Raw genomic sequence first — 27,133 nt, 5'->3', positions numbered from 1 at the left:
AAATTTGTTTGTGGAAGTAATGAATAATTCCTGTATGTTTAATTTGCCAACAGAATGGCTAATGTGAAATCTCTCTGCTTTATTCATTTATTTATCAGTCTGATTCCTGAAGGCATCTGGGTTTGGATGCCTAGTATAGGGCCAAAGCCTAATGGAGCTTAAGGACTTCTTTAATACATTTAGAAGGCAGGTCTGTCATATGAGTCAGTCCCTAACAAATGAAAACTCATGGGATGGTTAGCAGGGTGGGACAGTGAAGAATCTGTGACATATTAGGCTCTTAATGCCTGAAGACATTTTCTTTTTTTAGAGAGACAAACATAGTCATCAAGGCTCTGGTTATACTTCTTTTATTATGAAAAGGTAGTCAGTGAAGCTATACTTTATTAAATCTAAGCAGGGCAATTGAATGAGCTTAGGTCACTGTAGTTCAACTTAAGATGTAAATTTTAAGTATATATACAGGAATTTCAGTGATCACTTCCTTGTAGCTTATTTATTTTTATGTATTTATTTATTTTTGTGGCTGACCAGTAAGGGGACTGTGACCATGACATTATCAACACCACACTCTAACCAATGTCTTCATTACGTTTTACTCAAAGACAAATTATGACACTGCATCCAGATATGTATTTGTTGATTATGAAAGATTTATATTAGCAGATTGTGATTTGATCTCTTTAAAGAGATTGGTAGGTACAGCCAGTGAGTGCACCGGCCATTCCTATATAGGATCCGAACCCGTGGCGGGAGCGTTGCTGCGCTCCCAGTGCAGCACTCTCCCCAGTGTGCCACGGGCTCGGCCCCTCTGCTACCTTTCTAATTATTTTTTCTTATTTCCCTTCTTTTACTTTCCCTCTAGCATTCTCTTCTTATTTTCTTTTGGTCTCGCACCCTCTCTCTGGCTGATTTCATCCATGCCTATGGCTCTAATAATTATTTTTACCTGTACCGATCTGAAATTTCTCTCTTCTGTGCTCCGGATCTGTATTTCCAACTTTCTTCGTGGCATTTTCACAAGCATCTTAGATTTAGCTCATCCTAATTACTCATCTCTATTTTTCTGCTCTAGTCCTTTTTCTACATAGTCCTTTGAGATTACTTAGTTCAGGGTCAAGAGTTAAGATCCACTCAAATTCCCAATGAAAACAGTATCTTCCTTGACTCCACCTTTCCATTTACTTTGTATGTTCACGCAGACACTAGTTCATACTCCATACTACTGCCAGAGCTCTCTTCCTAAAACAATTCAGGTCATATCATCTACCTCTTCCTCTGCTGGCTCTCTATAGTAGACATCATAAATTACAAATCTTAGCATGAAATGTAAGATTTTATCATCTGGCCTAGGCTTCCTGTTTATCCTTCTATTCTACCACTTGCCCTGTCACCCTCTTTCCTCTTATCACTGGACATGTTTTATCATGTCTTTGCAGAATCGGTTCCTTCTGCTTAGATTATTCTTTTTCATCCTCTTCTGCATATTCTTCATAGTCCAGATCAAATGGCAAGTCCATTGGGAAGCCTTTCTTGAGATGCCCAGGACAAATTTCTGTTCCCTGCATTACTCCCTTCACATCTCCTGCATAATCTTGATCAAATTTTTACTGTATATTTTATATATGTACATATATACTCACATGTAATATTCTTTATTGTATTTATACATATAGACATTGTACTACTCGTTATATATTTACATATATGTACACATATAAACAAAATGAGCACAATGCATTTAATAATATTTATGTAGTGTACTACTCACTTTATATATGAATATTACATGGGTGGTAATACAAATATGTTGTTTTAGTTCTCAATGCCCTCATGCTGAGAGTTTTCATCAGAAATGGATGTTGGCTTTTGTCAGATGCTTTTTCTGTATCTATTGAGATGATCATGTGCTTTTCACTTTTAGTTTATAAATACAGTGAATTACATTGACTATTAAACCAACATGGCATTCTTGGAATAAATCCTACTTGGTCATGGTACGCTATCCATTTTATGTACTGTTGGGGTTATATTAACATTTGTTAAGAATTTTTGCGTGAATATTTATGAAGGATATTGATGTGGATTTTATATTTTATAGTGTTTTTGTCTTATTTTGGTACCAGGGTAATGATTGCCTCATACAATGAGTTGGGGAGTATTTTGTCCCTAACTGGATTTAATTTTCTGGAAGAGTTTACATATAATTGGCATTATTGCTTTCTTAAATGTTTGGTAGAATTTATCAGTGAAGCCATCTTGGCCTGAATTTCTTTTTTTTAAAATTAATTAATTAATTAATTAATTAATTTTTTAAAATTTTATTTTGTCAATATACATTGTGGCTGAATATTACTCCCCATCACCAAAACCTCCCTCCCTTCTCCCTCCCCCCCTCCCCCCTAACAATGTCCTTTCTGTTTGCTTGTCGTATCAACTTCAAGTAGTTGTGGTTGTTATATCTTCTTCCCCCCCCCCCGGTTTTTTTTTTTTGTGTGTGTGTGAATTTATATATTAATTTTTAGCTCCCACCAATAAGTGAGAACATGTGGTATTTCTCTTTCTGTGCCTGACTTGTTTCACTTAATATAATTCTCTCAAGGTCCATCCATGTTGTTGCAAATGGCAGTATTTCATTTGTTTTTATAGCTGAGTAGTATTCCATTGTGTAGATGTACCACATTTTCCGTATCCACTCATCTGATGTTGGACATTTGGGCTGGTTCCAACTCTTGGCTATTGTAAAGAGTGCTGCAATGAACATTGGGGAACAGGTATACCTTCGACTTGATGATTTCCATTCCTCTGGGTATATTCCCAACAGTGGGATAGCTGGGTCGTATGCTAGATCTATCTGCAATTGTTTAAGGAACCTCCATACCATTTTCCATAGAGGCTGCACCATTTTACAGTCCCACCAACAATGTATGAGAGTTCCTTTTTCTCCGCAACCTCGCCAGCATTTATCGTTCAGGGTCTTTTGGATTTTAGCCATCCTAAGTGGGGTTAGATGGTATCTCAGTGTGGTTTTGATTTGCATTTCCCGGATGCTGAGTGATGTTGAGCATTTTTTCATATGTCTGTTGGCCATTTGTATATCTTCCTTAGAGAAATGCCTACTTAGCTCTTTTGCCCATTTTTTAATTGGGTTGCTTGTTTTCTTCTTGTAAAGTTGTTTGAGTTCCTTATATATTCTGGATATTAATCCTTTGTCAGATGTATATTTTGCAAATATTTTCTCCCACTCTGTTAGTTGTCTTTTAACTCTGTTAATTGTTTCTTTTGCTGTGCAGAAGCTTTTTAGTTTGATATAATCCCATTTGTTTATTTTTCCTTTGGTTGCCCGTGCTTTTGGGGTCATATTCATGAAGTCTGTGTCCAGTCCTATTTCCTGAAGTGTTTCTCCTATGTTTTCTTTAAGAAGTTTTATTGTTTCGTGGTGTATATTTAAATCCTTAATCCATTTTGAGTTGATTTTAGTATACGGTGAGAGGTATGGATCTAGTTTCATTCTCCTGCATATGGATATCCAGTTATCCCAGCACCATTTGCTGAAGAGGCAGTCCCTTCCCCAGTGAATAGGCTTGGTGCCTGTGTCAAAGATCAGATGGCAGTAAGTGTGTGGGTTGATTTCTGCATTCTCTATTCTATTCCATTGGTCAGTGTGTCTGTTTTAATGCCAGTACCATACTGTTTTGGTTATTATAGCTTTGTAGTATAGCTTAAAGTCAGGTAGTGTTATGCCTCCAGCTTTATTTTTTTTGCTCAGCATTGCTTTGGCTATGCATGGTTTTTATTGTTCCATATAAATGTCTGGATAGTTTTTTCCATTTCTGAGAAAAATGTCTTTGGAATTTTGATGGGGTTTGCATTGAATTTGTATATCACTTTGGGTAGTATGGACATTTTCACTATGTTGATTCTTCCAATCCAAGAGCATGGGATATCTTTCCATCTTCTTGTATCCTCTCTAATTTCTCTCAGCAGTGGTTTGTAGTTCTCATTATAGAGATTTGTCACCTCCTTGGTTAACTCAATTCCTAAGTATTTTATTTTTTTGGTGGCTATTGTAAATGGGCAGACTTTCTTGATTTCTCGTTCTGCATGTTCACTATTGGAGAAAAGAAATGCTACTGATTTTTGTGTGTTGATTTTGTATCCTGCTACTGTGCTGAAATCATTTATCAATTCCAACAGTTTTTTTGTAGAGGTTTTAGGCTGTTCGATATATAGGATCATGTCATCTGCAAACAGGGACAGTTTGACTTCATCTTTTCCAATCTGGATGCCCTTTATTTCCTTCTCTTCTATGATTGCTCTGGCTAGTACTTCCAACACTCTGTTGAATAGGAGTGGTGAGAGTGGGCATCCTTGTCTAGTTCCTGTTCTTAAAGGAAAAGCTTTCAGCTTTTGCCCATTCAGGATGATATTGGCAGTGGGTTTGGCATATATGGCTTTAATTATGTTGAGATACTTTCCCTCTATACCTAACTTATAGAGGGTCTTTGTCATGAATGAGTGCTGAACTTTATCAAATGCTTTTTCAGCATCTATAGAGATGATCATATGGTCCTTGTGTTTGAGTTTATTAATATGGTGTATCACATTTATTGATTTGCATATGTTGAACCAACCTTGCATCCCTGGGATGAATCCCACTTGATCATGGTGAATAATTTTACGTATGTGTTGCTGTATTCTGTTTGCTAGTATTTTAGTGAAGATTTTTGCATCTATATTCATCAAGGATATCGGCCTGTAGTTTTCTTTTCTGGGTTATATCTTTACCTGGCTTTGGTATCAGGATGATGTTTGCTTCATAGAATGAGTTTGGGAGATTTGCGTCCATTTCAATCTGTTGGAATAATTTGTAAAGAATCGGTGTCAATTCCTCTTTGAATGTTTGGTAAAATTCTGCTGTGAATCCATCTGGTCCTGGGCTTTTCTTTGTAGGGAGCCTTCTGATAACAGCTTCAATCTCCTTTATTGTTATTGGTCTGTTCAAATTTTCTACGTCTTCATGGTTCAGTTTTGGGAGCTTGTGTGTGTCCAGAAATTTATCCATTTCCTCCAGATTTTCAAATTTGTTGGTGTATAGTTGTTTATAGTAGTCTCGAATGATTCCTTGTATTTCAGATGAATCAGTTGTAATATCGCCTTTTTCATTTCTAATTTTTGTTATTTGAGTCTTCTCTCTTCTTTTTTTTGTTAGCCATGCTAATGGTTTGTCAATTTTATTTATCTTTTCAAAAAACCAACTTTTTGATTCATTGATCTTTTGAATTGTTTTTTGGTTTTCAATTTCATTCAGTTCTGCTCTGATCTTAATGATTTCTTTCTGTCTGCTAACTTTAGGTTTGGATTGTTCTTGTTTTTCTAGTTCTTTAAGGTGAAGTGTTAGGTTATTCACTTGCCATCTTTCCATTCTTCTGAAGTGAGCGTTTAATGCAATAAATTTCCCCTTTAATACTGCTTTTGCAGTATCCCACAGGTTTTGATATGCTGTATCATTCTTTTCATTAGTTTCAATAAATTTTTTGATTTCCTGCTTGATTTCTTCTTGGACCCATATGTCATTAAGTAGAATGCTGTTTAATTTCCATGTGTTTGTATACTTTCCAGAGTTTCGCTTGTTATTAATTTCTAGTTATAATCCATTGTGGTCTGAGAAGATACATGGGATAATTCCAATTTTTTTGAATTTATTGAAACTTGATTTGCGACCTAATATGTGATCTATCCTGGAGAATGATCCATGGGCTGATGAGAAGAATGAATATTCTGAGGTTGTTGGATGGAATGTTCTGTAGATATCTGCCAATTCCAATTGGTCTAGAGTCTTGTTTAGATCTTGTGTTTCTCTACTGATTCTTTGCCTTGATGATCTGTCTAATATTGACAGTGGGGTGTTCAGGTCCCCTGCTATTATGGTATTAGTGTCTATTTCCTTCTTTAGGTCTAATAGAGTTTGTTTTATAAATCTGGCTGCTCCAACATTGGGTGCATACATATTTATGATTGTTATGTCTTCTTGATGGATCAGTCCTTTTATCATTAAGTAGTGTCCCTCATTGTCTCTTTTTATGCTTTTTAGTTTAAAGTCTATTTTGTCAGATATAAGAATAGCTACTCCAGCTCGTTTTTCTTTTCTGTTTGCATGGTAAATCTTTTTCCATCCTTTCACTCTTAGTCTGTGTGAATCTTTATGGGTGAGGTGGGTCTCTTGTAGGCAGCATATAGTTGGGTCCTGCTTTTTGATCCAGTCAGCCAGTCTGTGTCTTTTGATTGGGGAATTTAAGCCTTTTACATTAAGGGTTGTTATTGAAAGGTGTTGATTTATTCTTAGCATTCTATTGGTTGTTTGGTTGTCTTAGGTGTCTTTTGTTCCTTGCTTTCTGATTTACGGTTAGGTTTCTGTGTTTGTTGGTTCCTTAGGTTGTAGATAGCGTTTTTGTTTGCTTGTTTTCTCTTCATGAATGCCATTTTTATTATACTAGTGGGTTTTGATTTTTCTTGGGTTTTTATGGCAGTGGTAGTTATTTTTCAGGAACCAAACCCAGTACTCCCTTGAGGATTTCTTGTAAGGGTGGTCATGTGGTAGTGAACTCCCGCAGTTTTTGTTTGTCTGAGAAATATACTATTTGCCCTTCATTTTGGAAGGATAGCCTTGCAGGGTAGAGTATTCTTGGCTGTCAATCTTTGTCTTTTAGTATTTTGAATATATCATGCCATTCCTTTCTAGCTTTTAGGGTTTGTGATGAAAAGTCTGATGTTAGTCTGATTGGGGCTCCCTTATAGGTGATTTGACGCTTCTCTCTTGCAGCTTTTAAGATTCTCTCTTTGTCTCTGAGTTTTGCCAATTTGACTATTACATGTCTTGGAGAATGCCTTTTTGCGTTGAATACGTTTGGAGATCGTTGAGCTTCCTGGATCTGAAGATCTGTGATTTTTCCTATACCTGGGAAGTTTTCTGCCACTGTTTTGTTGAATATGTTTTCAATGGAATCTCCATTTTCCTCCCCTTCTGGAATACCCATGACTTGGATATTTGAGCCCTTAAGGTTGTCTGATATCTCTCTCAGATTTTCTTCAATGTCCTTGATTCTTTTTTTCTTTCTTTTTGTCTGCTTGTGTTATTTCAAACAGCCCATCTTCAAGTTCAGAGGTTCTCTCTTCAACTTCGACAAGCCTGCTGGTTAAACTCTCCGTTGTGTTTTTTATTTCGCTGAATAAATTCTTCAGTTCAGCAAGTTCTGCTACATTTTTTTTCAGGACATTGATTTCCTTGTACATTTCCTCTTTCAGGTCCTGTATACTTTTCCTCATTTCATCATGATGTTTAGCTAAGTTTTCTTGTATATCATTCAGTTTCCTTAGAATTATCACTTGACATTCCTTATCAGTCATTTCAAGGGCTTCTTCTTCTATAGGATGTAGAGTTTGAGATTTATTAACTTTTGGTGGTGTACTTTCTTGATTTTTTGTATTTCTGGTATCTTTTTTTTGGTGTTTATTCATTGTGGCAGGGTGTTTCACAGTCCACCGGTTAGAGACTAATGACTAACTAGGATGTTGCTGTGGTTGCCAATTTCGTATGGCTCCCTCCGTGACTGCTCAGTTGGCCTCTAGTGCCTTGTGTGTGTGGTTGCCTCGGGTCTTGGGCTTCTCCAGGGAGCCACCTTTCTGGTCAGCTTGGACTCTGCTGGGCTGGTGGATCACGTACCACAGGGTGTGTGATCTCTGTTGAGCTTTCACTTCCTGTGCAGGACTTCTCCCTGTTCCGTGTGCTCTGGCCCAGGCTGTTGGATCATGCAGTGGCGACCCCACAGGGTGTGTGGTTTCTGTCGAGTCTCCGCCTCCCTGGCTGCACGTCTCCCCACTCTGTGCACACTGTGCTGGGCTGGGGCATGTCTTCTGCAACCCTCGTCTATCAGCTGGGCCTTCAAGACCCTGCTCGGCACCGCCTCGCCCAGGAAGTCTACCAGGTTTCTGGTAGGCACAGACGACCAGTCGCTCTGGGTGCCTTTGTAGCACTGTGTAGATCTTTCTCGGGACTTGTTCACCTTTGTATCCCCCCGGAATGGATCGAATCTATCACCCGCCTGCAGCCAGCTCTCTGGCAGGATCAAGTGGACCTGGGAACTCTCCTACCACACTATTCCCATCCAGAAATTGGTTAGGCTTTTTTCCGAACTGGCGGCTGCAGAGATGGTATCTGCCTCCCAGTAACAGGAAGTTTACCGGGGTCGGGAGTCCAGGGTGTGGTGGAGTGACAGTCGGCCCTGCCCCTACTTCCTTGCCCTCCCGACACTGGCTGGGGACGCCCCACGCCACCCGCCCTGCCAGAGAACCACAGAGGGAGTGGGAGGGGAGGCCGGCTCGCAGGCTCCCGAAAGCCCCGTGCCAGGGCAAGCAAGTGGGAAGGCTCAGTGAGGGGCCTATCCAGGCGGATTGGCCTGAATTTCTTTGTGGGGAAGTTTTTAAACTTGAATTCCATTTTTTGTGTGTGTTTGTTTGTTTGGCAGCTGGCTGGTAGGGGATCTGAACCCCTGACCTTGGTATTACCAGCATCATGCTCTAACTGAGTGAGCTATCTGGCCAGCCAAATTCAAGTTCTTTAACAGATGTATGTCTATCTAGGTTATGTGTTTCTTTTTGAGACAGCATTGGTAGTATGTGGCTTTCAAGCAATTTGTTCATTTTATCTAAGTTGTTGTATTACTATAACTTATTTCTTTTTATTGATTTATTGTCAAGAACTTCAGTTAATTTTGAGGAAAACACGTTGGTTGATATACTACACTTGACAAGATAAAACACCCTTTACAAAGTTTAGTAAGCTTTGTTCAGCCTGAAAAATCTGTGCTCTGCCTTTTCAGTCTCCCATCTTCTCCCTTATCTTGAGCATCCTCAAACTTGCCAATTCAGCATATGAAAAGCCTTTTATAGAACAGATTTTCATCAGAAAGAGGCTGCCTATTTTCCATTTTATTTATACTTTGATTCAAATGGGCCAGGAATCATTTTTACATCTGCAGGAAGGGAAAGAGGGAACTATGTGTTGATTATGTATATGTGTGTGTGTGTGTGTGTGTGCGCGCGCATGTGTGTGTGTGTGTGTGTGTGTGTGTGTGTGTTGTATTCTGCAATTGAACTTCTAGGCCTAACTCTGAGTCCCAAAGGACTTTCTCATTAATAAAATGTAAGCAAAACAGCCAGAAGGAGTACTGGGAATGAAAGCATTTTAAGCAAATTGTAGAAGGGATGGGGTCGCTGAGCTCCACTGACAGCTCTTGTCCTGGTTGGCTTCACTGTCCGGTTCCATTGGGTCAGGATGGCATTTCTGGCCCCTTCCCACTTCCCAGGTCCCATCAGTCGAAACTGGTATGGGCTGCAAGGGCCGAAGTACACCTCCAGGGCCAGCTGGGGGTCGGTCAGGAAGAGCCATGGTAAGTTGGGCTTGGCCCCTATGAAGGAGCACAGCTCATCCATGTATGTGATGTAATCCGTCTGCAAAGTCTGGCTCTGGCCAAACCTGAAAAAAGAAAAAAACATATTGGAATGAGTGTTACAGTTGCAAATAGAAGCGTTAATTTCTTATTTTCTCAGAGAAATAACATTTTAGTCAGCACCTGCAGTTATACACCCCTTCTTTTTCACAAAATTGAATTTATTGTTTGTTTTTTGGTTAAGTGAACTTTTTTCCCCTCTCCTTCCTTATTTCTGTCTGAGTTTGATGCCATTTTGGGCTTTTGCCTCTGGCTGTGTGGCCTGGAGTGAACTGACTCTCTGGTTCAAGGTGACTGGTTAATTTAGTTTACTCTTGAACACATGATTATGCTTCACATGACATTGCTTAGAATCTGCCTCACTGTTAGACTTTTACATGGGTTTGTTTAAAATTGGGTTTATGTATGGTTTTAATATTGCTGAAATGTACTAATATAAATTATTTCATACTTTTAGCTGGAGTGTGGCCTCATTTGCTTTTAGAAACCCTGAAAAACAGCTTATCATTTAAGAGATAAAATTGATATTTAGACCTCTCTTTTTCCTCTCCTTTATTTCTCTTGGCCTCTAAAGGACAGGGCATCAAGTTGCATGAATTGTTAGCACACAAGAGTGGCCACCTCTGAGACGTGTCCTGTGAATTGTATGCAGAAGAGGTTTTGTTGAATCTGAGGATTCCTTTTCTTTTTTCCTCGAAGCACTGAATTGGCAACTACCTTGGGGGCATTTAAGGAGGCTTGAAAAAGGAAAGAAACTTTCTGTACAGTCATTTATTGATCCAAGAGTGAACTGTTATCCAATTATTTTTAACAGATTTTGATATATAATTTGAAAAGGATTTACTTTCATAGAAGTAATTAACTTGAAAAAGTACCTATAAATATCTTACGTTTAACCACTTAAATGACTTTCTACAAATCTCATTTATGCTGTACTTGAGGACACATGTTTGGATGAATCAGAAGTGATACTTGTTTTCCTACAAAAGGCAAATTTAGCACTTGCTTTATTAGCAAGTCCAATCACTTACCACTTGAGTTTCTTCCCCATTTTCTCATCAATGTCATCCATCATTTCATTTGTTGTTGGCAGGGTACATGAGTCTAGAAGAGAAATAAAGAGAGAAATATCAAAAAAGATGAAGAAATCAAAAATGTATAATGACATATGATGAAATTCATTCAGTATTTATAAACTATATCCCTAAAAAATTTTGTATCAAGAGGAGCTGTTTTTAGCGGAATAGCAATTCACAGAAACAAAGACCTGAGAAGTTAATGTACCTTCTCTGGGAATGACAAATGGCTGGCCTGCAGGGATATGGTGACAGCAGAGACCTTTGTAGCTTCAAATCGCCCAATCTCATATTTTTATAACATTATGGAGGGCCTAATCTTCAACGTACCTCAGGTACACCTCATGGACATAATAGCTTCATAGTTTCTTCATTTTCTTGTCTGCATCCTCTTATTAAAATTCCTCTCAAGAAACAATCTGGCAAAATAGTTCACTCTAAGGCACATGACAAGTAAACAAGATAATGAAAGGAAGCATGGGATTTCAATGTCAGCCTGCAGTCAGGTAGGATGTTTTAAGGGGCAGCTGAAAATTTTTAGTTTTTTGCAAATTTCACTACCTCAGTGACGGGTTCTTCTGATTGATGATTGTAGCTCATTTGCTTTCGTAACGATGGAAGAAAGCTACTTTGACATTTGCGAGAATGAACACTTCGCAGTCATTGTCAGCATCTTACCTCAGCCTTGCAGGGCTCTATGGTCAGATATTTGCTGTGTGCCCCACTAGAAAGTAAAGGACCAGAATTTTGGTCTGTTTTGTTTGATGTTGTATACTAAGGGCTAAGACAGAGCCTGACACATAGTAGATGCTCAGTAAATATTCACTGAATAAACAAATGATACCCTTGTTTCACGTTAATTTCCCAGGTTTGTGAACTGTATCCAGTCTTCCCATAAAACCTCAGGCCCTTGGCAGTATTGTGCCTTTCAGAAAAAAAAGACGATAGAAGCATTTTACAGGGGACCCTGTAAATACTACACATTTTATGATTGTAATATTTTCTTCATTACATATATTATAAATTTTTCATGGACATTATGTTAGGTAAGTTATACCTATGTTGGTCAAGATTTTTGAACCTTTGAATAAAAGGACACTTTTGATAACGATAATGATCAATATGATAGGAGTAGATTAAGTCAATATATTTGAGACATTGTTTTTCTCCATGTAATCCTCATATTCTTGATTTTCTCACAGAAGCATACTTGTAGTTTCTGGAGACCATGGGGTCTAGAGTGAAGGGAGGTAGTGGGAAGAGATTGTCAATAGAGTTGAGTGGCCTTGCATTGTGACTCTGATACAAGTTGAGACCCATGAGGTCTCCAGCACACCCCCAACACCCACCAGGACCCTTCCAATCTTCACAATGTACCTTGACATTGCAGTTATCTCACTGCTGTTCTTTTCTTACTTAAAACCTTGCAAAGTCCTCCCAATTTCCCTACGAGAAGTGTAAGCTCTTTAACTTATCAGGCCCTCCATGCTCTGGTCCCTTCTCCATTTCTTGCCGTTCCCTGTCTCTGCTTTATACTCCCTCACACCAAAATGTTTCTGGTTCCTCACAAATTCCCTACTATTCCTCACCTCTATGTCTTTCCTCATGCTGTCCCCTCTACATCAAATAACTCACTGCCCAACTGCCCTCAACAGAACACCCCAAAACGTCACCTGCTGTGGCACTCTCTCACCACACCTTATTTTAAGCTCTGGGAGGTCAAGAAGCATGTCTGACTTGTTCTCTTTTTATCCCTAACACCTAGTACAGTGCTTGACATGTAGTAGGTGCTCAATAAATGTTCTTTGACTAAATGAATCAAAGACAGAATGGCCCACCTACTTGCAAACACTTTAGCAGCCCAGCGGGCCTGCAGGTCAGCTGTGGGGATGGCAGCTCCAAGGGACTGGACAAAGCCAATCACAGCCAAGGTTGGCTTCTCCATTAGTGGGGGGAAGATGCCTTTAAACAAGGTGACCTCATTATTTCTGCTTTTGATGATGGAATCATCCAGGAAGGGGTAGGCATAATCATAGCCTGTTGCAAAGATGACAGAGTCAATGGCCTCAAAAACGGTCCCATCGTCAAACACGGCTGAGGTCTCTGTGAACTCCTTCACACTGGGCTTGATGGACACAGTGCCACACAGGATGCGGGATGGGAGCTCGTCGTTGAACACTGGCTCTTTTCTCAGGGCACTATGCAGAAATGAGACACAAATACCCTTGCTGTAAAATACCTTCAACAGACCATAGCTCTGAAACCAAGTTGAGCAGTTAAACATCAGCACAAGGGATTAAACCCTCTTCTCTTGCAGTGATTCCTTTCCCATTGTCTGTAACAATCCTTAAGAATTTCTGTCTGATTACAAATGCCTCCTTTGCCCCTTTGAAGACTGAAGATTCCCTTATGGGTATTCATAGTATTTGGAGATTCACCAAATAGATGACAATAAAACTAATTCCCAGAGACAATAAAGTGGTTAAGAGTGCAGACTTTGGAGCTAGATGACCCAAGTTTATAATCTAGCTCCAGTTCGCAATAGCTGTTAGTTCTCTATATTTGTTTCTTTATGTGTAAAATGGGGATAGTGACAGAATCTTCCTCATAGGTTTACTGTGAGAATTAGGTGAACAACGATCTATAAAGCACTTAAACCAGTGCCTAGCATGGGGAGATCTAGTCCTGCATGGGGAGATCAGATTTGCAGTGGTGGGATGTTTTACTGCCATGTTTGGTCTTCTTTCACTAGCCATGGTCACAAAAGAAAGTATAACAACTCTGATACTGCATTTTAGTTGCCAGAATTCTAGGAATGATATTTCTCATGATGATATACTTCATTTTGACTTAAGTTTCCTTCAGGGATTCTGGAATTTCCTCCAAGTATATCAGACACAGAAAAACTTCATAAATCTTGGAATTTGTCTCTATATGAGGGTACTTCAAAAAGTTCACGGAAAGATATGTATTATCTTTTAATTCTATTTTTTCCATGAACTTTTCGATATACTCTTTTACTTCCACACTCTTTTCTGCTTCTATAAATCTGAAATCTCTTCTTTTACCTTACAAGGTGGCAAAAAGTAGGCCACAGCAAAATTTGTTTTTTCTTCCCCTTTCTCCCTCCTTTCCCGCTCTCCCTCCACAAAGGGAGGAGTGAGAAAGTGTAGTCAGCAATTTAGAGTAATTGGAACACTTTCTAAGAGGAAGCTTAGTTCTTAGAATGAATAGATTTCCAAAACTATGATTTAATTGTCTAAATGGCAAAACTAAAGTAAAATTTGCAGTTACTCTTATAAAACAAAAAAATCTTAAGCAGCTCAAGTTTTGGAATTTCTATTATATTTTAAATGCATAAAACCATAATTTTAAATGCATAAAATCAACATTTTTTCATTCTTTAGGGGTATAGCAGTCTGCAAGACTGGATTGAATAAGTGCCTTGGAATGAGGGTTTGGCTGCTAAACCTGGCATTTGCTGTTCTGGTTTATGATCCCTCCCTATTTTTTCTTAACCTATTTCTCCAAACACCATGAAACTTTTTGGCTAGCATGGACCAGAAGATGAAATTTCTTAGTGAATTCTTTCTTTTCTTACCCACCAGAATATTCTTTTTTCCTACTGATATACTGAGTCTTCTACCTAGAATGCCTCCCTAATCAGTAAGTTTTGGGCTCTGTCTCTGTAAAGAAGTAAATGAATGATCTTACTAATTTTATAGGCCACATCAGTTTTGTGAATCTCCTTTGCTTTATATGTTCCATGCCTCCTTCAGGGGTGGGAGAAGTGTGCATTTTGTTTGAGACTTCCCCCTTGCTGAGACTTGTTGATTAACCCTACTTTGTTAATAGCTCTTTAGAAGCACATTAGACAATGTGAGACTAAGAAGAACCAATATTTGTAGCCTACAAAGTTCTGTGCTGTAGCTTATAGCTATGATAAAAAAATCTTGCTTGGGCCGAGCCCGTGGTGCACTCAGGAGAGTGCTGCGCTGGGAGCGCGGCGACGCTCCTACCGGTGGTTCGGATCCTATATAGGAATGGCCGGTGCACTCACGGGCTGAGTGCCGGTCACGAAAAAGAGCAAAAAAAAAAAAAAAAAAATCCTGCTTGTGAGGATGATCTATCTGTCTGATCCATCCCTATTTTGGATTCTTTCATATCACTTTCTCCACTAGACTAATTTCAATAAGATTTCCAACCTATACATGGTCTCTGGGTATATCCTGTCACTTGTGCAGTCCTTAATTTAACCTCATCAGCTTTAATGAGTAAGAACTAGAGAGAAAGAATTCACTTGGACAAGTGCCCCACTTTTTTGAATGATAAAATATGCATGATTTGTAGTACCCATTTAAAGGCATCAGGCCATAGTTTTCATGCTTAAACCAAGTGTTCATCTTCTTGACATATAACCAGTCGGAGATGAATGAAGGAAGGGCATTCCGGAGAAAGGATGCAAAGCGGGTAACATATACCATATCCCAAGGATAGCCATCATCCCAAACCCGACTCATGACCCAGGAACCACTTCTGGTACTGATAATGACCTGGTGGGGAAAGGCAACACAATTTCAACATCACTCTGTAAAAAATAAGCAAACACAACATAATTCTCTGGGCACTTCCACACATTTCTTTCAATATCCAGATAGGAACACTTTTAAAGAAGTGTTTCTAGATGAATAATTTATAATTAAAACTAAGTAGAAGCAGGACTGCCCTCTCACCACCCCAGAGGGCTGGTGCATAGTTGTTGAAACAATTAGAACCATATCTTGGAACAAGAGGGTTCGGTATTCAAATGTGATGGGCTTAATCTTCACATACTCATAGACTAAAATGGCAGGTCTGGTAGGCACTAGACAATGCAGTAAGCTTCATTGGTGGTGGGTGGTAATAGCTGGTGGGCTAGGTGGGGAAAATATAGCTAAACCTCTAGCTGAAATTAGGTGGAGGCAATAACAAAGATTTCATTCTGTTCCCTATCTCTGGTCTTTTTTTCCAGTTCTCTCTACACATGTACGCCAGGCCTTCTGCTGGGTATCCCAAACCAGGGTGGCTGCCTCAGTCCTAATACAAGGCTGGCTCTTCTCTATTTTACCATTTTTGTGAAATAGACTTTAACTTTGTGACAACTCAAGGGAATTTTTAGTTTTAAAAAATTTTAGGTTTTATTTACATCCATTTAAGAATTGATTATGTGTTTCCTTAAAAATATATTAAGTTTCCTCGGGGTCTACTGGTCATGTGTGACTCAGCTTGGAGTCCTCTGGGAAGCCCTCCTTGACTTCTTCCAAGCTAAGTTAGGTTCTCTCTTCACAGTGTTGCTCTTTCTACACCTAATTCCACTGGAAGACTACTTACCTCCTTTTGCGATGGCCTGTGTACCTGTCACCCCACCTCCACCCACTGACTGCTCCTTGAAATCAGGAACTAGGCTAAATTATGACTATTTATTTTTAGTTTAACATAGTTGTAACGCATGGTAAGTGCCCAATATTTTTTGAGCACCTGCTGTCGAATGAATAAATGATAGTAAAACCCAAATTGCGTGTATCTTCTAGAACTTCAGAGGGGTGAACACAGTATCTTTTGCGTGGTAGGTGATAAGAAATACTGTTAAATACATAAAGCTAGAGCTGCCTAGGAACCAGTCTACTTGGAGGTTATCAGAACATAAAATTAAAACAAAAAACCACATACATACACACTCATATATATACACATCTGTACACTTACCTCTGGTTTCAACAGAATGTACTTCCTTACTAGCATGAGCCAATTACCTTGCTTCCCATGGAGAATGTCTCAAGTCCTCCTTGATTTAAAGGGCATACGCAACAGGTGAATGTCTTGTGGTAGGATATGGCGAACACTTTCCTCAGTGCCTAGGCTGTTGACTTAGTAGCACAGCCCTATCCTAGATTAACTTTCCAAAACCTTTTACATCATGTACCTTTGTAGCCAGATGACTGAGCTCAACAGCAATGTCTGATCCCGAGTTCCCCAGGCCGATCACGAGGACCTTCTTCCCCTTGAAGGACTCTGGGCCCTTATAATCCCGGCTGTGGAGGTAGTTGCCTTGAAACCGGTCTAGGCCTAAGTAAAACACGGGGAGTGGTTTGAGCTGATTTTCAGAAATTATGAAGACTCAGTTTTTTACTGTGGGTTTTTTTTTTATATTATTATCTGTTTTAATTTTTAAAATTTCCCTCGTTGAAATGCGTTTATCCATTTAGTGTTTTTTGACACTAAGCCCTCAAATAATTTCTTTTAGTGCCTTAAAAAAAAAACTTAAGGTATGAGAACTAATTTGATATGATATGCTAAATGATTTACATGTTTTAATTTAATCTTGATAACATCTCTGAATGGTAGGTATTGCTACCCCTATTTTATTTTTTATTTTTAGTTTTAAAAATTATTTTATTTTATATTTATTTGTTTTTTAATTGACAGATTGATTGTACATATGCATGTGGAACACAATTTTATTTTAATACACGTATAAAATGTGTGGTGATCAAATCAAGGTAATTATCATATTCATTATCACAAAAATTTATCGTTTCTTCATGATGACAGTATGTGAGCACTTCTCTTCTAGTCATTGGAGAACATGCAGTAAATTATTGTTAATTATAGATCCTGAGCACTACTGTCGGCTGCTATCCCTATTTTAAAGGGTGAGGAAATTGAGACAAAGAAGTTAAGTGGAAAGGACCTAGTGGAACGAGTTGTTGAAAGCCGGTGTTCTGATCTCACACTCACAACCACTAAATCTATGGCCTGTTAACGTTAAAGGTTTTAATCTACTTTTCCTCCACTCTTTTATTTATGTTGGCCTATGAACATCATGACTAGAGATGAGAACTCTAATCTTTGAGCAGACTGTTTTCTTTTTGCAAGGAAGGAAGAATGGAAGAATGGAAGGAAGGAAGTCTCCATGTGTGCTGCATTTATTTGATGTTTGCTATTTTTGGGTGGTAATGGAGTATGCTAATACACACACGTGCATGTTCTCACACTACACACACTCATACAAATTACTGAGATTTCTAAAGTATATTTGCAAGTTGTGGATGAAGATGAAATTAGAAACTTCACTTTCTCCTATAAATAACGTAAGAAGATGTGCCTTTATTTAAACAATTTGGTAGCTGAACTCTACTTTTTTTGAATGTTACTCCACTCAAAGACCCCATGGGCTGTCAGGACTTGTCTTTGAGTTACTGTCTATAAAATAAGAACTTGAGTCTGTTTGATCTCTGACTTGCAGGTCTTTGATTTTTTTAATATAGAGGTTTAGGAGACCATTTATTACCATATTTAGGATATTATCTGACTGAAAATATTTTTCCTTCTGAAATCTTTGGGATCTTAGGAATAATCATTATGTATAATCTATAGAAAAGTCTGTTTTAACTCTATATGTTTGCACATAAATCTCCAGTTATTATATATTTTTCTGGCTTACCAGGAAAGGAATCAGTTGGCAGATTGGGGTATACGTGATGTCCTGAACAAATCATTACAGCATCAAAAATGGTAGATTCCTGCTTCCCATCCTTCTCAGTAACAACAACCCATTGGCCAGTGATTAGGAAGCTGGGGCATTTCTTTATACTGGAAACCAGGGTCTTAAAAAATAAACAGAAAAAATAGCTTTTATTTATAATTCTGCTATCTCCCCCCTCTTGTAGTGTGTCTGTGGAGGAAATAATTGTTATGAACTCTCCTGGTCATTGAGATATGTTTGGAAATATATTAACATATGAGTCATGTGAATCTTCAGGGAATCTCCAGATCTCACAAGGAAAATTACTCACTGGGGTGTATTTACTTTCTGATATTTAGTTAGCTGATTTGGGCGTCGATAACACTGAATGTTTTTGTGAATGATGCCATGTAACAAACCTATGTCATTTGCTTACTGCTACTCTACACTGACATGGCTTCCTCCTCTGATGTTATCTTTCAACTACTTAATAAATACGGGAATGTCTCAAGGTTTGATCCTTGCTCTCTCTTTTGCTGTTTATAGACACTCTCCTTTAGAAATATCAGCAACATACATATTCAGGCTTGGTCTCTCTTCTGTGATCCAGTCTAGCCTGACCTTTCCATCTGGAGGGCCACCTAATGTTTCCTAAAATGTAGCGTATTTATGATCAACCTACTTATATTTTCTCCAAAAGTGGCTTCTGATTTTTGTATTACTTTCAAACATGACATGAACCTCCTAGCTACCTAGGCTTCAAACTCGCAACTTGTTTTGCTTGTTATTTCTCCATCCTTGCCTTATGTCTAAACAAGCATTTCTCTCAGAATCTCACCATCTCTCTCTTCCTTTCATGACTGCTAACACTGCCTTGGTTCAAGTCCTTATCACTCCCTTGCACGGACTACCTTAAGAGCCTATAACTAACCTGTTTTCAGCTTCCAATCTCCTGCAGCCATTCTTCATCCTCCTTGTTAGATTCATCTTTCTGAAGGACCACATTAATTCTGTGTCTCTTGCTTGAAGTTATTTCTGTTCCTACAGCCTTATTCCACATTTCTAATGCTATAGTTAAAAATCCACACAATTTTTTTCCAATTTACTCTTTTGGTCTTATTTTCTGATATTCCCATAAACTCTTCCGGGACAGAGATTGCTCATTGCTTCTCCAATATCCAAACTCTCCCTCTTCCTTCCTAACATAACCCTGATTTTGTTTGGAGTGACAATATACTGAGCAAAGCAATACATTTTCCAGGCTCCTGTGCAACTAGAGTGGCTTGTAAGACACAAATAAACAATGTTGGATAGGCTTTCCAGGAGAGTTTGTGAAAGGGGACTGATTCAGCTGGGAGAACATACTTTTGCCCTTCATCTCTTCCTCTTTTTTCTTGCTTAGAAGGTGGATGTGATGGCTTAAGCCCCAGCAACTGTTTTGGACCATGAGGCAGACTTGACAAGGTATGCCTCATGTGAAGCTGAGTTTTTGCTGACTGTGGTACCACAATATCAACTCTAGTTTCCCCACCCTGGACTTCTTTTACATGTTTGCAAAATAACACTCTATTTTTTTAAAGCCACAGCACACATTGGTTTACTGATATATACAGCTGTATCTAATCCTAGAAGATAGATATACCTTGGTTTGCTCATGGTTCTCCAAATGAGCAGGGCATTTTCCCACCTCTCTTATTTTACTTGTGCCACTCACTTATCTAAACCAAATGCAACTCAAATTTTATCTCTCCTGGAAAAGTACCCTCTCCCAAAGTGTTGCCTCTTGCTTCATGATTTTCCTAGCATTATTTTACTTATAAACCATAGACGCCTTTTAAATTTTTTCTGTCTTTTGACTTAAAGTGTTACTTGAATCTTATATTGTTATTTACTATCTCTATATTTATTTTGACCCCAATTAGATTATAAGCTTCTTGAGGGCTGAGTCTTAGACTTCTTTTTTATGACATATAAGCACATAGCACAATGCAAGCACATAGCAGGAACTTTAATGTTTATTGATATCACTACCATAAGTTGAGACAATTTATGACATTTAGAATGTCATAAATGAATTGAATGAATGAGTGGGATAAATAAATGAATGAAATAAAATGACAGCTGGAAAATTTTAACTATATGTTTGGAACTACTCCAGGTAAAATAATTATGTAAATATAACCCCAATTCATAATTTTGCTTATTGTTTTTCCTGCTATGTGTACATGCTCTACATTTAACAGTAATTGAAATTAAGAGTTCTATACAAATGTAAAACATTATTGTCACTTACAGGAACAATGGCTCTGTCTCATAACCCTTGAAGCTCTTTAAGGGGAAATCTATGCATAATGAACTAAGTGGGAGAAGAATGGGGTGGTGACTATATTAATCATCCATTTGTTTGCTCTCTCCACAATGTGATGGTAGACTTTCTAACAAATGTCTTGTTTTCTGGAACCACAGCTCATTGGCATTGAACCCACAGAAGTCTAAATATGGACTAGAGAATTTTGGATTATTTGCAAAACATAAGTGCACGAGGGTGAAAAGTGGATGGACTGTGATGGCATAGCTGCCTCCAGCATTTTCTAATGTATTTTACAAGCTCTCAGAGGCTAGTGGAGAATGAGTCTAGGGGAAAAAAAAATTGAAGCATGAATGCTTTGTAATCTGAATCTTAATTGGTGATGTGCTATGGTTTGAATGCTGTGTCCCCTCCAAAATTCATGTTGATTTAATCCCCAATGCAACAGTATGAAGAAGTGTGGCCTTTATGAGGTGATTAGGCCATGAGGGCTCCACTCTCATGGATGGGATTAGTGCTTTATACAAGGGCTGAAGAGAACAAGTGAGGCCTATTTTTTGCCTTCCACCTTCCACTATGTGAGGACGCAGTTTTCAAGGTGCCATTTTGGAAGCAGAAAGCAGCTCTCACCAGACACTGAATCTGCTGGTGTCTGATCTTGGACTTCACAGCTTCCAAAACTGAGAAATAAATTTCTATTACATATGAATTACCCAGTCTCAGGTATTTTGTTGTAGCAGCCCAAATGGATGACTACATGAGATGGACAAACATTTGGCTTTGAGTTCTGTAACAGAGCTGTATCCTTACCTCTTCTCTTATCCATGTATGTATTAATACCAACAGTACAAGTTATGAGGCCCTTACCTCAAACTGTATGTATCTTAAAAGATTCTTCTTTTGAGCAAATGTCTTTATGTATTCCTGGAGCTTGCTGTGGTGCATATAGTTTGGGTAATCATCAGGGTAAGGGAAGTCTGGAAAGCACATCATTTCTTTGGAAGAGTTGGTGAATACAGACTGGTAAATGCTGGCTCTGCCTTCTTCTGCATGGTCCTAGAAAAGATAACAAAGCTTAAGAAGGAAGCCAAGAATGATGTTCTGTTCATTGAAGAGTCAATTCTTGGTTGACTCAAACATTTTTAGTACAAAAAAATTAAAAAATGCTAAGCTCTCCGTAATATATGGAATGGAAAACTCTTCACATGGAACCTGGCACAGAACTGGAGCCCTCTCCACACTGATCCTTACTCTAATTACCCCTAGCATTAGCTCTGTCTTTATGGTCACTTAGAGTTTTCTTTTTCCTGTACCAGCACTTGTTCTGATCTTAAAAAATACAACAAAATGGTCGGAAGAAGGTGGCAACTTTTAGCCTATTTTGTTAATTTTATGAAGTTCAGTGAGCTCTTTGCCAGAAGTAGAACTCTGTGTTGAAGTGGTTTCCCAATTTCGGTGTAATTAGGATCATCTGGAAGGCTTCTTGGAACATAGATTCCCAGCCCTCAGAATTTCTGGTTCAGTGTGTCTAGGGTGGGGCTGGAGAATTTGCATTTCTAACACATTTCAGGAGATGCCGGGGCTGCTGGTCCAGGAATGACACTGAGAACCTGTGCTTGAGAAGTTCTTTAACGCAACAGTTAGTGGTATTCACTCTTCACCAAAAAAAAAAAACAAACAAACAACCCCCCCCCCCCCAAAAAAAAACCCACAGGAAACCAGAGGCCTTAAAATATGTGTGAAATCTTGGCACCTCATTTTAAAGCTATTGTGTAATTGAAAAGTAGCTTCTTGATGAGAAGCAGTAGAAGGCTGAATTGAAAATAAACATTTCCTCTCTGTTGCAAGGGCAGGAAAAAAGCGCACACAATGTGCTACCTTGAAAATACATTTAAAAGCTGGTAGCCTCTGCTTCCTCAAGTCCCAAAGGACCTCTTACGCAATGGAGAAAAGGATGGAATGTCCTGTTGATGCTGAATCCAAGATGTCTATCTCTCATCCAGCTGATCTCTGGAAGAGGGACACAAAAAGTTTTGGAAAGGATTGTGTCTCTGTGGGGAAGCAGGGGGTGGCCTGAGGCCTCCATGTTTTTCTTCGTGTTGAAAAATATAATCTTTCTCTACTCATAGTTGTGGTATTTCTCATAAATATCTCAGCTCAGACATTTAACTTTTTTAAACCTCACTTTGAAATTTTTGTGAGGGTCAGAAAAAGGGTGAAGGCTCATGCTTGGCAGGTTCTCACGTTTTAGTCTTTTGCATTCACCCACAGCTGGTGCCTTTTGTTGATGGCTGTGAGAAGAATGAGATGTGAGAAGGAGGTTTCTCGGCTGCCCATTGACAGGAGGCAGGGCTAAGCTGTGGCTGGGGACTGGTTAAGAAATAGGACTCTGCTCTGGGAAACAGATAAGGCCTTGGCTTATTTCCATCTTGTGTGAATCTTTGCTCTTTTACCCCTTGACTCCGGCCAATTGTAACATGAGGAGAGAAGAGTATGTACCCTACAGCTCTTTGGAATTTTCTCTGAAAGGCTGTTCTCCAAACAAAGGAAGCAAATGTATTATATAACAACAGACTATTGTTCCAGAGAAGGTGCACTTTCATGATTTCAATATGTGGGTGGTTTGAGCTGGTAAGGAGGAAATGAAGCTCAGACTCTGCCTCTGGCTGAAAGAGCTTGCCCTAGAACCAGAGATCCAAGGAGCTGTGGTCACGTTATCACCATCCGTCTTGGATTATAATTGTGTTCATTTCTCATCTTTCCCACTAGAACATAAGCAACTTGAGGGCAAGGTCAGAAGCTAATGCAAGAATGTTGTGCATGCATTTTAGTGGCCTGCCTTGTCATATTTCATCTCTGCTCATATCTAAATATGCCCTCAAGATCCAGCTCAAAAGTCGCCTTCTTCCTCATGTCTTTTCTTATCTCACCTCTCAACAACTGCTAAATCATCCCTGCCTCTACCAAGTTCCTGTTTTTTTATTACCCTAATTACATACTCACTTCTTTTCTCTCTACTTTTAAAATGCTGTCTGGCTTCTTATCTGCAGCTATGCCTAAAATAATTCCTTATGTATAATGTGTTCAATAGGTATTGTTAAATAAATAAATGAATGAGTGGGAGAAATTTTCAGATAGTCCTGGTTCTGTTGTTTTGTCCTTTTGCAATAAAAATGATACTAACCTATTGCTCATTGAGCAATGTTTGTTACAGCAGCAATAAAATCTTTTGAGGACGTGAGGCCTTTCATAGAAGTGTATGAAACTTAAAACATGCTCACATTCAGCACGCTAGTATTTGAACCCCATTTGGTTTTTATTTCTCATAAAAAGCACATAGTAAAAAGTTCCAAATTATCAGGTTTCTTTCTTCTGGAACACCTTCTGCCTAGCAGAGGCTTGCAGGATGAAAGCTTATGTAACACATTCTTCAAATATCTCTCCCTCTGATTGTACACTGTGCCAAGCAGCTTTTCTTAGAAAAGGAGGAAGGGTTAGGATGTATGGAGTGGGCTCAAGTGTCAAGTATTTGTACGTGTCCACATCTCCACTGGGCATTTGAGTAGAATTTTGCTTATACACATGATCTTGTGGAAAAGGGACACTCCCTCTTGTGGATAATCCAGAGTCACTTATTGTTTCCTTAAATGAACTTTCTGATCTGGCTACTCTGGTTAACTTATGGGTCCCTTCCTGGGTATACCATGTTCATCACCTTCTCTGTGCCTTGCACGGATTGCTGGTCTCCTGCCTGGTACTGGCACATAGCCAGTGACTGCATAAGTCTATGGGGTGCCATTCTTCAACTGTGATGGGAATGGCACTCTCTGGAGTTTTGTCACATGGCGGTCCTCTACATTCCTTATCTGAGGATATCCTCCAAGGCTCAGCTAAGTGTTTATCCTTGCAGGAAGTTTCCCTTGACTTACTAAGATTTCTGTAGTATACACTCTTCTAAAAGCTGAAGGCACTTTATTGAGTCGACAGTCACCAAGGGCTATCTCAATCTTGTAAAGTTCTATAACCTCTTATTTGACAGTCTTAGGGCCAGACATATTTTGGAATGTGTATATTTTTGAATTTTTCTCTATAACACTCCTAATGAGATCTGGAATAGCAACCTGTAATCAAGTGCAATAAAATTTCTACAGCACAACATAAGTGGGATTTAGCCTCATACTCATTCAACTCATGTTTTTCAACATCTATACAACCCACAACCTTATGATTTCAGGATAGGTTTTGTTATCAAATGAGTTTATCAATTTGCTATCAAAGGATTGTGGACTTATATTATGGCTTGTATCATTACACGGAGTAAAAATCATTTAGAGTGATTATGTGGAGTAATTATGACACATATTTGTTATCCCAGTACCTAGCTCAAACTTCTGCCAGAATAGGGTTCAAGCAACATTTAATTGTTTCTAATGAGGTGTTAGAGAGCCAATTCATGATTTAGTCTAAGCTGGTGACATTTCTCTGAGCAAATGTAAATAAAGAAAATTGAATTCTTGAAAAAAGTTACTCTTGATTACCCCCAATGGAAAATAGAAATTATATTTCATGTGATACTTTTGGGGTTACAGAACCAAAAATTTAAAAAAAGAAAGCTTTTGAGATAATACAAATGTGTTTTAAGTTAGCACTGATCCACTCTATCAGAGGAATCTCTTGTTACATTTTGGGCAATAACTGGGATCAGGACAGATTACTTGAATGGTTGTAAGATAAATGATGTGGACATAATGTCTTTAAGCCAAATATGTATCATCTATGTTTGATCACAGTGGCTGAGAAATCAGAACAGAAAGGCTAGAAGCTTTCCTAAACCTGACTTTTGAAATTTAAAAATTGCGTTTATAGGGAATATTTCTTGATTGAATTATTTCTACGACAATGAGCCCAACTGGCAAAGACCATCATTTTTCTTTCTGGATTTGGAGCTGATAGACATTCAACAACCACACACACAACACACACAATCATAATTTATAATAATTTATGTCTTCCCAGTAGATGTAAGTTAACTATAGAATCATAGCCTATAGGAATGAGGAGGCACATTAGTGGTAATCTAATTTCTAACCTCTGCATTTGACAAATGAGCATTTGAGGTCTAGGAAGAAAAAAGTGACTTGCCTAAAACTATCTGCCTAGAAAACCTGAGTTGGGAGTAGAACCCAGAACTTCTGAGTTCTACTTCTTCAGGATCTCAGTCCGGGTTTGTTTGCTCATCTTTTTTTCAACTATGTTCCCGGGATTTAAAAGCAATAATGGATAGAATCCTTTCAGTTACATGGGAAGGCAGTGGTGTGTTTTTGGCTAATTACTGATACTGGGACCTTTTTACAGCCTGGAGATCTGGTCTGTCCATGCAGGTGATGATGCATGATGAGCTGAAGATATCCTTTTCAGGACAAACCCTAATGTTGCAAAATAGTTTTGAGTGGTCAGACTTAAGTGTGATGGGAGAGGTAATATTTTACTTTCCAGATTTGGAGCTTTTGTTACCTGCCTCCCAAGTCTGAATGAGAACTGAGCAGATTTGTCTAGCACTGGAACCCATGTCCCTTCCACTGATGTCCCAGTGATGTGCCACTCACCGAGAATTTCCACAGGCCTCCAATGTCATTGCTTCTTTCAAAGCAGGTGGGCTCCAGGCCCTCCTCCAGACAGCACCGTATGGCAGCCAAGCCACTGACACCAGCCCCTATGATGGCCACTCTCTTGCCCATGGTTGCCTGTAGGAAAATCTGGAGAGAACTTCTTCAGAAGAGTGTCCTTTAATACTTAGGATATGTTAGTAGAAATAACCAGCTGAGGTTTATATATCAGGATCCTTGCCTTAACACAAGAAGAAATAGATGCCCGTTAACAGTTTATACTCATTATTTTTTTTTTTTTTTACCACTTTTGCTATGCAGTACTAAATCTGGCTTCTTCTCCTGATTGTTCAATATGCCAAAAATCACACTCAGTGAATGTCAGAGCAGGAAGGAACTTGAAGATCATCAATCCAATGCTCTCAATTGCAAACAAAGTGTTGGCAATCCAAGATTAAAAATTACTTCTTCAAGGTCTTGGAGTTAATAAATAAAAGAGTCAGAACTAGAAATCAAGCCTTCTGCATGAAATCCCCTGTACCAAATCACTCCTACTCACTTTGAATGCTTGACGCCAAGGAGCCTTACCTTTTACTCTGTGATTTTCTTCTCCCAAGAACAGTGGAAGTTCTCTAACATAGGAGAGAATGGCTTTGATAACAATGTCTGTTGATGTAAAAATTGTGAAAGGGGGAGGAGCTATTCTTAAAGTAAAACTTTCTTTTTTATTGTGTGTTTCATGGTGTAGAGCCCTTATAAAACCTGGAAGAGAAGGGCTGAGTGTGGTGGGGGTAAGAGAAAAACAGGGAGGGCATGGGGGAAGGACAAAAATGAGGTCCCTTGTCCTGGTTTCAGAAAATAAAAGTGATTGATATGGCCACTGGAGCTGTAAGGTGTAATCTCCCCTGGGAGATTAAGGAACAATAATTCTTTTATTTATTTTTGCTTTGGAACTATAGAATATATAAACAAAAGCTGTACACCTGGACTATAATGAAAGGTTTTGTTGTGCCAACAGTGAAAAATAGCTCAATTTTCTGGAAACTCAGTAGGGCTTGATTTGAAGAGCTGAGCTAGCTCTTGTAGATGTTAAGTTTGTAAAGCTGGTGAACTCAATGGACAAAACTTTG

At 38.7% G+C, this 27,133-nt stretch overlaps 1 protein-coding gene across 2 annotated transcripts; it reads right to left on the bottom strand.

Annotated features, from left to right (window-relative positions):
• Positions 1–9,017: 9,017 nt before the first annotated feature.
• Positions 9,018–26,637, bottom strand: LOC134383748 (putative dimethylaniline monooxygenase [N-oxide-forming] 6). 2 transcript variants are annotated; one of them, XM_063105106.1, is made up of 9 exons: positions 26,592–26,637; positions 26,004–26,244; positions 21,265–21,453; positions 18,069–18,231; positions 16,548–16,690; positions 14,939–15,138; positions 12,428–12,783; positions 10,541–10,613; positions 9,018–9,535 (listed from the first exon to the last, which is right to left on the bottom strand). In XM_063105106.1, exons 2-9 carry the CDS (start codon positions 26,133–26,135, stop codon positions 9,193–9,195), a joined length of 1,599 nt encoding a protein of 532 aa, XP_062961176.1. In that variant the 5' UTR covers positions 26,136–26,244; positions 26,592–26,637; the 3' UTR covers positions 9,018–9,192. The 2 variants fall into 2 exon arrangements, with proteins under 2 accessions (XP_062961176.1, XP_062961177.1); XM_063105107.1 differs by having other exon boundaries at positions 26,004–26,153; positions 26,592–26,636.
• Positions 26,638–27,133: the final 496 nt, after the last annotated feature.

The sequence above is a fragment of the Cynocephalus volans genome, chromosome 8, assembly GCF_027409185.1.
Source record: "Cynocephalus volans isolate mCynVol1 chromosome 8, mCynVol1.pri, whole genome shotgun sequence".
Classification (NCBI taxonomy): Eukaryota; Metazoa; Chordata; class Mammalia; order Dermoptera; family Cynocephalidae; genus Cynocephalus; species Cynocephalus volans.
The sequence above is the reverse complement of the archived record's forward strand: the minus strand, read 5'-3'. Positions and strand labels throughout refer to the sequence as shown.

Excerpts from the sequence above, each read along its gene's own strand:
- LOC134383748 (XM_063105106.1), bottom strand. The coding sequence starts at position 26,135 with ATGGGCAAGAGAGTGGCCATCATAGGGGCTGGTGTCAGTGGCTTGGCT. Across the intron at positions 21,454-26,003 it reads GAGGCCTGTGGAAATTCTCG|GACCATGCAGAAGAAGGCAG; the intron begins GTGAGTGGCACA and ends TATCTTTTCTAG. Across the intron at positions 9,536-10,540 it reads ATGGGGAAGAAACTCAAGTG|GTTTGGCCAGAGCCAGACTT; the intron begins GTAAGTGATTGG and ends TTCTTTTTTCAG.